Genomic DNA, 12,839 nt, shown 5'->3' on the forward strand with positions numbered 1-12,839 from the left:
AGAACTCTGTATGTTTGTCTGTGTGAGAGAGAGAAATTGAAAATATTAAATGAAGTGGCATGGATACCAGATACCTGGAACAGCTGTCATGATGTAGGGCATTAGATGACTAGATATGTATGTGGAATCTGCAATATAGACAAATTTAAAACTTGTTCAAACATTTTTAAAATAGACAAAGTCGTAAAGTGCCTTGTCCATAAAAAATATCCATCTTGCTACCAATTTTCGTAATATTCAAATGATGCTCTTTCAAAACAATTTTTTGACACCCCTACATGAGTAAATAGTTTATCTTATCATTATGTATAACAATAAGGGAGAATTTAAAATGTCTTAATACATTTAAAACTTTTTTAAGGAGTGGCTAGGCTGGAAGGGGGATGTGACTTGCATTTGACAGGAAAGTCATCCTGGTTGCTGATTTGTTTTTGGATGCAAACAATTTTAAAGCTATTTTTGTGAAGAGAAGTTATAAAATCATGAAAATATTTACTTTTATTAAATTGTATATGTGATGTGGACCAGTCTGTGTTAGACCCTAACGACATGTTTTAAGGGAAAAGAGAAAAACTGCATAACTATAGGGTGGGTGGGTACAAAGAGCTAAAAAGAACATTTTTAAGTGGAGTGACCAGTCTGCATATGGAGAGAGTTTCTTAAGTAACTTACAGCTGGAAAGTTTTAACACTTGATATCCAGTGCCACATGGCGCTTCATAGCTTGTACCATCTCATAACTTTATTCATAAATGATGGCTTCTTGTGATTTGGTCTTCACATTATTAAGTAAATACACAAAAATTAGTATTAATATATATTGCCAATCATCACTATTTTTGATAAAAAGATATTGATAAGATCTTATTTTTGCACTCTGCTTTTAGTGATCCTCTTATATTTATAAATGAAATAATCATTTTCAAATTGTCTTGCTCAGCGTGCTTATGAAGAGGCAGAGAGTGAGAGAGAATCAGATACAAATACAATTTTAATACAAATTTTACAAATAGAAATAAATACCGTCTTTGTATGCTGTCCATGTCTCGCTCTTGTTCTTAGGCACTAAGAGCATGCTCTTTAGGAGTGTGAGTATGCATTTTACAAATTTTATATTTATTATTATTATTTTCATCAGCCTCAGACACCCCTTCAACAATTTTTTTCTTTTTATCTGTCAAATCAGTTACAAAAGTATGTCAGTTTAGGCACCTGGTGAAACAAAATGCAAAGAAACAATGTTATGCATACCAGCAGTGATGCTGCAATCAACAGAATGATTTCTTTCAGTTTCAACCTTTGCTGAACAGGAAGGAAATTGTAATAATATTTCCTGAGCTCGTGACTTGCTGGTGAAGAGTAGAAGAGGTAAAGCAGGCAGGCAGTAATCTTATTTCCAAAAAGTTTAAGAACACTGAACCCGGAAAGGGTCAAAATGTTTGCAATTTTAATTCATGCATTTACATGCATGCAAGTTATTGGTTCAGCATGCACTCTTGCATGTGTACATGGACGTGCAGATGTGTATGCACGCACTTGCATGAAAATGTGTAAGCTATATGCTCACATGCAATCATGTTTGCCAAGTTGATTTATCTGCCAAGGAGGGGTTTTTTGGAGGGGAAGGGGGAGCCAGAGGGCAAAGTTTATCTCCAAGTCAGAAAACAGAAATGGGTTATCACAAGTTCCATATTGTTGAGACTGCACTGAAGGAAAAGATGGTACAAAGGATTATTTACTTTGACATAAACAACAGCCATCTTCCTTCTCCCCACTCCACTCAAGACATTTTTTTCAACGAGGGGCTCACTCTATATACTGTCAACATCCTGGACTGTGTGAATCAGACCCTAGATGTCCAACCACAGACTGATTAAGTGGTTAGCTATCATGAGCAAGGGCCAGGTAGCTGACTAAAGCACAACTTCCTGTACGCAGCAACCAGGTCAGCTTGGACCAGCTGGAGGATGGTTCATCCCCTTATATATGGGAACAGGCATGCACACATTCACAAGCACTCGCAGCTAGGATCCTAAACAAACGTGTATATAGATAGAAAATCTTTGCACAGATTTATTTGTACATGTGTTAAGAATACACAAAACCACATGCTCAAAATGTTTGTATTTGTACTTATGATACACAAAACAACAGGCTCAAAAGAGACCAATATTTCAGCAATATCCCAAAATTTAATGAAGTGGCCAATGGTTACTTCTGATTCTTAATGCTAGGCAGTGCTAAAAGAGGCATTAGACAACAGAGACTATCGTGAACATGGGCCCTGTATTATACTTGATCTGGTGTTAATTTCATTGTGTCTCATGACTGTAGACTTGGTAAATAATGGGTTAAAATCCATGAAGCATTATCATATTTGTTCATCCCTACTGTCTTATATATTTCCTATTGGCAACCAAAAGATAATTCTGGTAACCAAAATCACTGTTGTAGAGACTTAAAATAAAGGTGATAAAAGCTTCGAATAAATATGAAGTTGCAATTTGGCTGTAAAGCAAGCAGCAAATCACATTTGCCAAACTACACTGTTTGCTTTTAATGCAGGAATAGCATATAAAAAATATTAACAATACCAAGATGTTGTCTGACCATGGATGTTTGTAATACAAATGGCCTTAAAATAACATGTTTAAGTTTTTTCAAAGCAATATCTTCTACAGCATAAGCAACTGAGTCCTTATATATTCTTTCAATTATTTTGAAAAGCAGCAAGCTGGTAAAGTCATGGGGTTTTCACTGCATGACATACCACATTAATATAAACTATTTACTGATTAAATATGACATAATTCATATATATAATTTATTTTTATAAAATTAATTGTATTGTTGAAAGCTTACATTTTATAAAACTTTATTTTGTAAGCTTTCTTTGTGCCTCTTGACAGACAATATGAATGTGTATGGAGGCTAACAGTGACAACAGCAAAGTCATGGTTAACAGCAACAGCAAAGCAAAATCTACATGATTAGAATACAGCTTTAGGAGGTAAACATCTTTAAGTACTTGGTCGTCACCCTTTCCGAAGATGACAGCTCTGTAGCAAATGTCTATGTAGAATTGCAACAATGACAGCAGCAATAGCCAGACTGGACAGGATATGGTGTCACAATACCATCAGGTTTACCGACTGCACAAGTCCTGCCATACAGATGAGAGATATGGACTCTACTTGCTGATACAGAAAGGAGAATATAGACATATGAGAACAAGTGCCCGAGGAGGCTGCTCAAAATCTACACGGAATGCAAAAACCAATGACTGTATGGAACAGGGTCGCCACCTACTCTACCGTCATGAACCCTTTCTCCCAAATGTGAGGTGGTGCATGCTTGTCTGGTTTGGTGGTGAATGAGCACAATGCTCTGCTCATGATTGTCCTTCAGAGGGGTGGGAAGAGGAAGAACTTGTTTCCAACTATAAAGTGTTGGGTTAGTTGTTCCTCTGAGGACCCACTCACCACTGCTTGAAAGCCTACCCAGTGAGCCTTGCTTGCTGCTGCATTTATCCACTTATTACCCCTGCATCAAACAGTGTCAGCAAACCAGCTTAACTGTTCATCAAACTGTACAAGAAATGGGATGAATGAATTTGTGCCATTGTTTAAAACTGTTGCATAAATTACAAATTATATATCACTGGATTGATATTAAAAAATCCTGCAAGCAGTGAGAAATAAAAGATTTGTTTAACTGATCTCTTTGATGTGTAACAAAATAGAACATGGTGTTTTAAACCAAGAACACCATGGAGAAGGATCCAGCTCTGTAAGTATGCAAAACATGCAGAGAAAATGTGTGCCAAAGACATGATCTCCACCTAAAACATTTGATCACTATTACCTCTTTAAATTCAAGTAATTCTTCAGAGGTAAAATTGTGTATTAAAAATCTATTTAAAAAAGAGTAAAAGACAATGCTAAGAAGATGATAAGTTCATAACAGATGCTGGAAATACCTTATTAACAATGCCCATCACTCTTCTATATAACCTGAAATTTAAATCTAAATAAATTGCTGCAAAGAGAGGTATGCTATATCCTTTTAGACAGCATTAGTTTTTTTATTAACTAATGTCAATCAAAAGGATGATTAGCTTATGACAGCAGGCAAGAACATGAAGAAAAAGTGATGAAAATAAGCCATCTTCATTTGTTGACAAATTTTTGTCTGAACGCTACTATTAAGGTAAAGTTTTATAAATTTAGTCTGAATCACTATTTATGTGAATGGAAGCATATCTGTAAAAAAATTCCAATGACCCACACCTTGCTTGTGCCAAAATAATAAAACAATCCCAGATGAATATAACAGCTTTGAAAATGAACAAATATATATCAGCTCATGTTAAAATCACATCATATACTGTACACTTGAAACTATGCCAACAAATAAATAAAACATACATAAATATTAAACATATAATACTTCAAGTTTACGTAATTCTGTATTTGATGATCACACAAAAATCCAAAGAGCAGTGGTAAAGTACAAAAGAATGAAAATGGTTGAAATGAAAGGGTTTTGCAAGCAACTGGCATAGTCAATGATAAATGGAATAGATCTGAAAACAACAAACATATCCTCTCATATATAGACAAAGTAATGCAATTTAGCTGTAGCTATAAAGACATTTGCATCTGTGAACTGTATGGGAAGAGTTAAACAAAGAACTTTGTCTAACCTCCCTTTACAGCCTTGTACTAATCAGTTTAAATGATGGAACAATAGTTTTGAATTTGAAGAGAAAGCACATATTAGGCACTCGTAGTATAGTTACTTAAAAATGTTGCCACACTATAAGCAATCCAAATAGTAGTCATGGTAGGTATATGTGTCAGTAGTTACTAATTCTGCATTTTTGAAATATGTGCATTGTTTGCTATTAACAGAAAAGCCAACGTATAAGTTTAACACTGCAAATCATCACAAGCTTTAAGATTAATCCAGGTCAGTAAAAGTTAAGCTACTGAATGGTTGCATATATCACTCCTTTATCTTTATGCAATGTCAATTATTATCATGTGAAAAAATTATTATTTTTACTATATTCAAAGTAAAATGCATGCTATTTTTAAGAGGCAGTGTTGATAGAACTGGTGTGAAAGAGCATAAACATCGCTTTAACACAAATCTCAAGTCTGTGATTTATTGGTTGACTAGTGATATTAATATCCATTGCCAATGAGAGTGATTGTAATTGTTCTTTTAGCACCATTTTTTTATATTAGATTATGAATACATTTTTACTGCTGAGAAGTCATACAATACTGCAAATGAGTCCAATATCTTTTTCAACACATTTTTTTTTTACATGAGAAATTATCCCGAGTAACAGGATTACACCAACTATAACATTTTATACATAATGGCAAGAAAACATTTTCTTAGGAGTAGAGTAGTCTATATGATATAGTGTAAATATATAATATAAAATTAATTTATCAGGAAGAGCCAAACATTAAAAAATATTTTTTTTTAAAATGAATGTGTTTGTTCTTATGACAGATCTAAGTACAAAAAATATAAATATATGCAATAATGATTTAGTAGGAGCTTAACTTCATTTAAGTTTGACAAGATCATCGGCTAACACACATACATTCTGCCCATAACCATATAGAATAAAAAGTGGATGCACAAAAGAGAGAAAGATAATACTTGATGGCAGAAAAAATGCATTTGCTGAAAATGATACCTTAACAAAATTTAGGCAATCCCTTATAAACAAGACAAAGAGATTTTTATTAAATAGATTTGCGTTAAAGCTTCAGAAAATTTAATCAAATTATTGTATGATGATGTTAAAAAAATTAAGTATTGAGTGGAGATTTTAAAAATTCTGCAATCATTCTATTTATATTACATTTGCTTTAACTGTAGAAATATTCAACTGCAGCGTTTTAACCATACAAAATTTATGGATTGAATAAGCATTAAAAATAAAACTACAAATAAGCTGCCCAATTCTTCTTCAAGTTGTTTCTAAATAGATGGGCTATATGTTAGCTAATGTTTAAATAATTAACATGCTGGGTCCAGGCTATTAAATGTGTAATTCTGACCAGTGTTGCATCCACAGTGATCACAGGTCAGATTAGGACTCTAGTTGTCAGCCACGCCTTACTGAAAGGATAATGTTAATGTTAGCAGTTAATGAACGAACCCTGGAATGAATCTTCACTGATCATCATGCTCTTGTGGGTGCCTCTCATCATCCTCCTCTGGTTGTCGTCTCCTAAGATCATTACTGGCCTGAAGGTCAAGGACATTTTCTGAACTTGTGCTGCTAAAATCGGAAAATTCAGTCTCATCTGCACGCACTCCTGTTGCTCGCAAGTTGATAGCATTTCCATTTGCTGCAGCTGTCAACAAGCTAGAAGATATTACATCCTCGGTTGGTCGTTGATGCAGAGAAATAGAACTGATTGATGCTGGTATTGCCCCTGGTGAGTTTTGTCCTCTTTGCATGGAAGAGTTGGTTTCTCCCTGATAAGACTGGTTCCCTCCAGATGCCTGGGTCTGGGATATTTGTCCTTGCAGCATTTGCTGCGGACTAAGTCCAACAAAACCAAGAGGGATTTGTCCTTGACCAACATGTACTTGCACTTGTTGCTGACTCTCTTCAGTCCCTGTGGGTCTTGCAGAAGAATCAAATGACATGTTTTCAGTAGAAAGCTGATAATGATTTGCAGCAGGACCTACTACTGGTAAACCTTCAGAAACAGTCTGGCGAGGTGACACATAGTGAATTCCTGACAGAGAGTCTACAGTAGATGATGCAACTTGGACAGGCTGGGAGGAAGTGACCAGCGTATTTGTTGTGGTCACTTGCTCATATGCAACACCTCTCTGTGAGTCACTAGGCATGAGTATAGATGGTTGTAAGTTAACCACATTCTGCCTCTGTGGTTGCAGTACATGCTGTTCCTGCTGATGTCGGTGAGGACTGATGCCTGCAGACTCTGGTGGTATTGGATATGAACATCCTTGTAAGTTATGTGACTGCTGTGAAGCATGTGTTGATGATTCCACTCCCACAGCTCTCACAGGTCCTACAGAATTATTAATGGGCAGTGATGTTGGCCCATGTAAGGGCCCAACAGCAATATTCTCTATATGATAAGATGGAAACAATGTATCTCCGTGAGAAACAGGCTGAAAGAATTGCTGCTGCTGCCGCTGCTGCTGCTGAAGCTGCTGTCGCTGGTGTTGCAGATGGGGATGCTGGTGATCCTGAAAATTCTGAGGACAATTGAAGGTGGCTGTAGTATGTGCAACTTCAGCTCTGATCTCTGGATGACCTGTGGGAATGCTATCGCACACTGGGATCCCAGGTGGCAAAGATGGTTGGAAATGATTTGGGTTGCTGGCTGCTTGTGTAGATAGAGCATATGGCACAAGTATTTGCCCTTGAATGTTTGCAGCTTCAGCACCTGCATCAATACTACAAGAAAAGTTGGCGCCTGATCTTGCAAAAGGAAAAGCAATGGGTAGTATATGTGTTTGCCCATAAGGATGACTATAAATGCAAGGTATACAGGGGCTATAGGGATGAGGAATTTGATGGTAGGGGGGTTGATGTATCACATCAGGCCTCGGCCTTGGTTGTACGGGTACACCTATATAGGGTGGCACACCTGAACTTGAGGACCCACTACTGTCGGTACTAGAGCAAGAAATCTGCCTGTGTGCATGATTTGTTAGCTTCCTTTGTGCCCCTTTGTCGGGCAATACCTCCACCTCAAAATCTCCATTCAGAGCATCACCATCTAGAGTAAAAACTGTGAAAGTGAGTTGTCTGTCAAGTTTTATCCTGGAACCTTTTCTGACTTCTACTTCTTGGTATTGATTCAATGAAACTGAGCTTCTATCATCACAAATTTCCACTGTTTTGGTTCCATGTTTATTCTTGATATACCACTTTGGTCCACATTCTCTTTCAAAGTGACACCAGAGTTCCACAAAAGACCTTGGCATTTCTTTTGCATTCAGAAGGATGTCAGCAACCTCGCTTCTTTCTATAAGAATAGTTTCTCCTGGGTGTTTACATAATTTTTCTTGAGGAAATTTGTTAGACAACTGCTCTGGTGTTTTTTCTGACACATAATACAGCGTTAAGTGATGTGGAGTTGCTACAGTTTCATCTTCTAGTGGAACTGTGCGAGCTTCATCTGGAGATTCTACAGTTTCTGCATTCAGATCCACTGCATCAAAGGTAGGAAAAACATCTTAAACAATTACTTTGGCAGCTATTGGTGATTCTTTATAAAAGAAAGAAAAAAAAGTTGTATATTTAAATATTTAATAATAATGATAATAATTCACCAGGTTCAAGCTACAAGCTATTTACCATGCACAACACACAAACACATGCTTGTGCACACACATTCGTGACAGTCAATCTGTTAAGTATATCTGGAAAAGATATGTAGCTGTATAACTGTATACTGAGTATGAAAATACTATTGTATATAATACATCAGTTTCTCTTACATGTGCATGCACACCCACATATCCATAGGGATATTGATATGATTGACACTTTTGTTATATAATATTTGTTTTATATGTTTAAATAATGAAAATGATCAGTTTTATTAAATCTTTATATACACAACTGGATACCTGCATATCATTGCATATAATACAAATCAATTTATTAATATTTGAGTTCAGTTTCATTAAGTTCTTTTTATACGTGTTTATATAACATACATTATAATTGATTATGAATAGTCTTATTTCATTATTACACAGCATACTAACAGTATAATAAATATGACTATAAGGAATACATGCTACCTGAATTAGATGACATGTCGTAGGCTGTTAGTTGACTGGAATATAATTGGTATCTGAAATACATGAATTACTTTTTTAACCTCTATAGACATGACTATTATAAGAGAATTTATCAAGAAACTTCAGAAATACTTTTACATAAGCATGAACTCTGCATTCAATCAGATTTCTTCCTAGCCCAGACTAGCATGGTCTAATTATATGCAGGTACCATTAAGAATCATCTCTTCAGTCTTCAAATGAACGTTGTTCATTGTGCCTTCATAATAAAAGTACAGTGCTTGCTACACTATTGATAAATTTTACAACTGAAAATATATAAAGGTATTGTTATTATTACTTATACAGCATGCTTCCTCACCTGGCAGAGAGCTCAACAGGCTTTACAAATGAGTAAAACACAAAAGATTTTTAACTTTAATGTACATTTATTTATACAGTATTACCTTGGTCCCATTTTAAAGCTTATATAAAATCATAATCCTCAGTCACAATAACATATACTGATAACAAATATGTCAACTTTCATGCAGTCTTTATACATTCCTATATGAACACACAAAAAATTTGATCATATCCATTGACAATGAACACAAAATCAGAAAAAAAATCAGATATTAAAAAAAATTGAATCACTATTTCTCGCATACGTGTTCACCTCACTGACATGACTGTTGCCTAAATTCAATAGGTTCTAACCATGCAGCAATTGACCTACCAATATAGTTACAGAAATCTCTGTTTAATTGTAATTTTATTTAAAATGCAAAACAGTTCCCTCATTTCATAGGATATACACCACTATGTCATAAAACTAATAATTCAGTCATCAAATCCAAAGCCTCGATCGGTGCATAAACATTTATGATCGTGTTTGTAACAGGCCCCTTCACTGCTGATTTTTTTTTAAAATTCATTGTTGTTTACATCTACACTTTAGTGTTGTCTTGCCTGTTCAAGGGTGGACAACAAATAAAAAGAAAAAGATTGTGCAGTTATCAAGGAACCCTCCCCATGCCAAAAGCTGACGCCAGAACGTCACACGTCACATAGATCGAGTCTGTCGTGACTCATCAACACGCTGCAGCTTCATTGACAAAAAAACAATAACCGAGAAATACGTTTTATAAACTGTTAGACACAGGGTCGATCTCTATTCAGATGCCAGTCATTATAAAGTTATTTATAGTCGCAAACTGGAATGTATATACAATATTCGACGTTGATGGAGCTGCTGGATCTCAATTTCACGGACCTTAACATTCCGCGTATATATGTATAACTGCTTCAACAGGCCTCACGTGGCTCAATCATGCAACGCTTATTTCACAGTATTGACTTCAGTGTTAAAATAAGCAGCCAAGGCTAGTACATATGATAGGTCACCGACTTCGACATGCACGCATTCCACTCCAACAATTATGCCATCGCAGTATGTGAATCCGTGAATGATGGTAATAAAATAAAACTAAAATTTAGAAACAAGCTTAAAACAAGAGTACAGAACTAATAAGAAAATAAAATATAAAGTGAGAAAAAGATCTGCGCGCTCACCATAAATGCTATTCGGCAAGACAGACCTCTGCGTGACACGAAACTCCTTCGCAGACTAGCTTACGAAAGCGAGGCTTTCCGCTATTAACGTTGTTTATTTGGGGAAACTGGGGAATCCCGGAACATCTGGCCCGCACCCCAGACTATATGTCATTTCACACTTAGCATTTTCCATGAGTCGCTCACTACCTTTATAGACTTACCGATCGTTCACATCCATGTATCCTAAATGTATCTATTACGTATATAAGAAAGTTTTGTCAGACTGTTGCCCTATATATATATTACAGTTCGAAATGGGATTATATCTGTTGCATTTGCTATGATTTAATTACTCTCATCGTGAAGATTTTTTATTTGAGAGTGTGCTGTAAGTATTTGCGATCTTATTACCGTAAATTTCGAACTATAAGCCTCGACTTGTCCCCCTATCTTTAAACCTATATATGTTCCGACTTACAGCGAAATTAATCGGTTTACTGCGCGACGTAGGAACAGAACAATATCGTAAGTCGAGGACTGCCTATTCATGTAGTGAGTGCTTACTTTTCCAGAACAAGATCTTATCCTTGTTTATAACCGATCTAATGGTCGACCAAATGGAAACTGAAGATCGTATTAAATGTCTTCTATGTCGACTAACAGACATATCTTCACTGTGGCTCTATATAATCTCTTGCATGTATAAGATTCAGAAATTATATATCTCTAACTCGTGCATCAAGGCTCCAGCTCGTTTAACCCACTCTCTCTATATATATAATATTAATGCTTTGCATTTTATTCTAATTTATATTATTTAAATGCTTACGATCTGGTATACGTACGTTGCGACACCTGCTGCAGTTGAAAATGGTAGTATGGAATATTGCCAAAAATGTAGCAGGTTAGGCAGAGGCTGTTTGACCTATAGTCTCACCACAATAACGAGCACAGGTCAACACTGTCGATCATAGGTTCAAGTGGTTTTATTTTAATGCTTGGTGGAGTACCGTGATGCTACCGCCTCTAAGCTGTCCCTTCCAACTCTCGTGTCTCTCTCTCCCCCACTCTTATTCCCATAACCCTCGACGTTTCTCGAAAACTCCACTCACCCACCCCACCCCCCAATCCTTACTGGGCGACCCCATCCCGGTCCCCTTCCCGGTCGCAACCCGGCCAGTAAACAGGTAGTCCTCGGGTTACGACGGTCTCGAGTTACGTCGTTTCGTGGTTACGACGCTGTAAACGACGCTCATAAGGCAATCTGAGAAGGGGAAACAGCAGCAGAAATTGGCATATAATTGTATATATAGCTCTCCTTGTCTCCTGTATGTTTTCTCTCTCTCCGTGCTTGTACGTATACCTAAATATTCCATGCTACCATAGAAACAAAATGTATTATCAAACAATATATAGTGGTGAAAGACGTGGGCAATGATTATGAAGATCGAGCGAACAAAAAACGTGTAAGTGTTGGTCGGGGGGGTAGGGGGTTGGGGCATCAGCAGCCGAGAACTATGACACACGAAACCTTGTTTACTGGAGAGTCACATATAATATGGTTGAGACTGCGTAGGGACTTCTACATATGTCGCGGAGGTCACTGGCAGCTTATCGCAGTTTATCGCGGGTCACAAAGAAGGTCCACTGAAAAAGCCATCCCGGAACTACTATATTATTGTGCTTACAAATCGAGCCAATTAATGAAGTGTACGGATCGACCATAAATATGCCTGTAACCGGAACCTGCTTCAGTGCTTGTGACTCATGCACTGTACTAAGACAGAGGTTCTTGCTTTGTCTCGGGCACGTCGATCAGATACGTACACGTGACATCTGTCCACATGGTTTACGTTGTCGGGGTAGGGCGTCCGGGTATTCCCGTTCCAACCCCCTCGATCCCTCTAATTCATCATCGATCTTTCCTATACTCAGTAACCAGAGAGAGGTGAAAACACTATCTCAATCAGATAAACCAACAAAACTGTAAATATACTTTCTAAATATACTATATAGAACGGTCGGGCTGTTCGGGCATATTCGTTTGGGATATGCATGATTACGTCGACAGTGGCGTACATATAGGAACCGGGGGTGGGGGAGGGAAGGGGGCAGCGGCCTCTCGACCGAGAAGGCACGAATGAGTTGTCTCTCTCCCACCCTCTCCCAAAATCGAGAAGCTTCCTACGCCACTGCAACTCAATCATTGGCATCTCTTTCTGAATAAAAAAAAAAATAAATAAATAAAACCATTAATCCTTTAAATAACCGTTTCGAACCATGTACGTGCAACTACTTTAAGTTTTTCGGGTTTTCCAGTTGTGGAACCACCCACTCGATCAGTCGATCAAGTGGGAGGAAAACAACCCTAGTGTAAACACCAATCCCAACAAAACATTTTTTTTGTGGTCCCTGTTATCTTAATAACTTTTGTCCAACATTTAACATATAAGCACAAATTCAAGTTGCGTTGCTGTT

At 36.9% G+C, this 12,839-nt stretch overlaps 2 protein-coding genes across 3 annotated transcripts in view; both read right to left on the minus strand.

The window, feature by feature from the left end:
- The window catches only part of LOC112577428 (protein broad-minded-like), a 36,482-nt gene extending 34,569 nt beyond the window's left edge, over positions 1-1,913 (minus strand). Inside the window, exons 1-2 of the mRNA XM_025260493.1 lie at positions 1,251-1,913; positions 75-128 (exon numbers count right to left, since the gene is read on the minus strand). The gene's annotated coding sequence lies outside the window, so the exon portion shown is untranslated. The remainder of the gene's footprint in view (positions 1-74; positions 129-1,250) is intronic.
- Positions 1,914-2,059: 146 nt separating this feature from the next.
- Positions 2,060-11,413, minus strand: LOC112576438. 2 transcript variants are annotated; one of them, XM_025258848.1, is made up of 3 exons: positions 11,207-11,413; positions 8,826-8,878; positions 2,060-8,227 (listed from the first exon to the last, which is right to left on the minus strand). In XM_025258848.1, exons 2-3 carry the CDS (start codon positions 8,839-8,841, stop codon positions 6,201-6,203), a joined length of 2,043 nt encoding a protein of 680 aa, XP_025114633.1. In that variant the 5' UTR covers positions 8,842-8,878; positions 11,207-11,413; the 3' UTR covers positions 2,060-6,200. The 2 variants fall into 2 exon arrangements, with proteins under 2 accessions (XP_025114633.1, XP_025114632.1); XM_025258847.1 differs by lacking the exon at positions 11,207-11,413 and adding an exon at positions 10,380-10,477.
- Between the last annotated feature and the right edge of the window lie 1,426 nt (positions 11,414-12,839).

The sequence above is a fragment of the Pomacea canaliculata genome, linkage group LG12 (assembly GCF_003073045.1).
Source record: "Pomacea canaliculata isolate SZHN2017 linkage group LG12, ASM307304v1, whole genome shotgun sequence".
Lineage (NCBI taxonomy): Eukaryota > Metazoa > Mollusca > Gastropoda > Architaenioglossa > Ampullariidae > Pomacea > Pomacea canaliculata.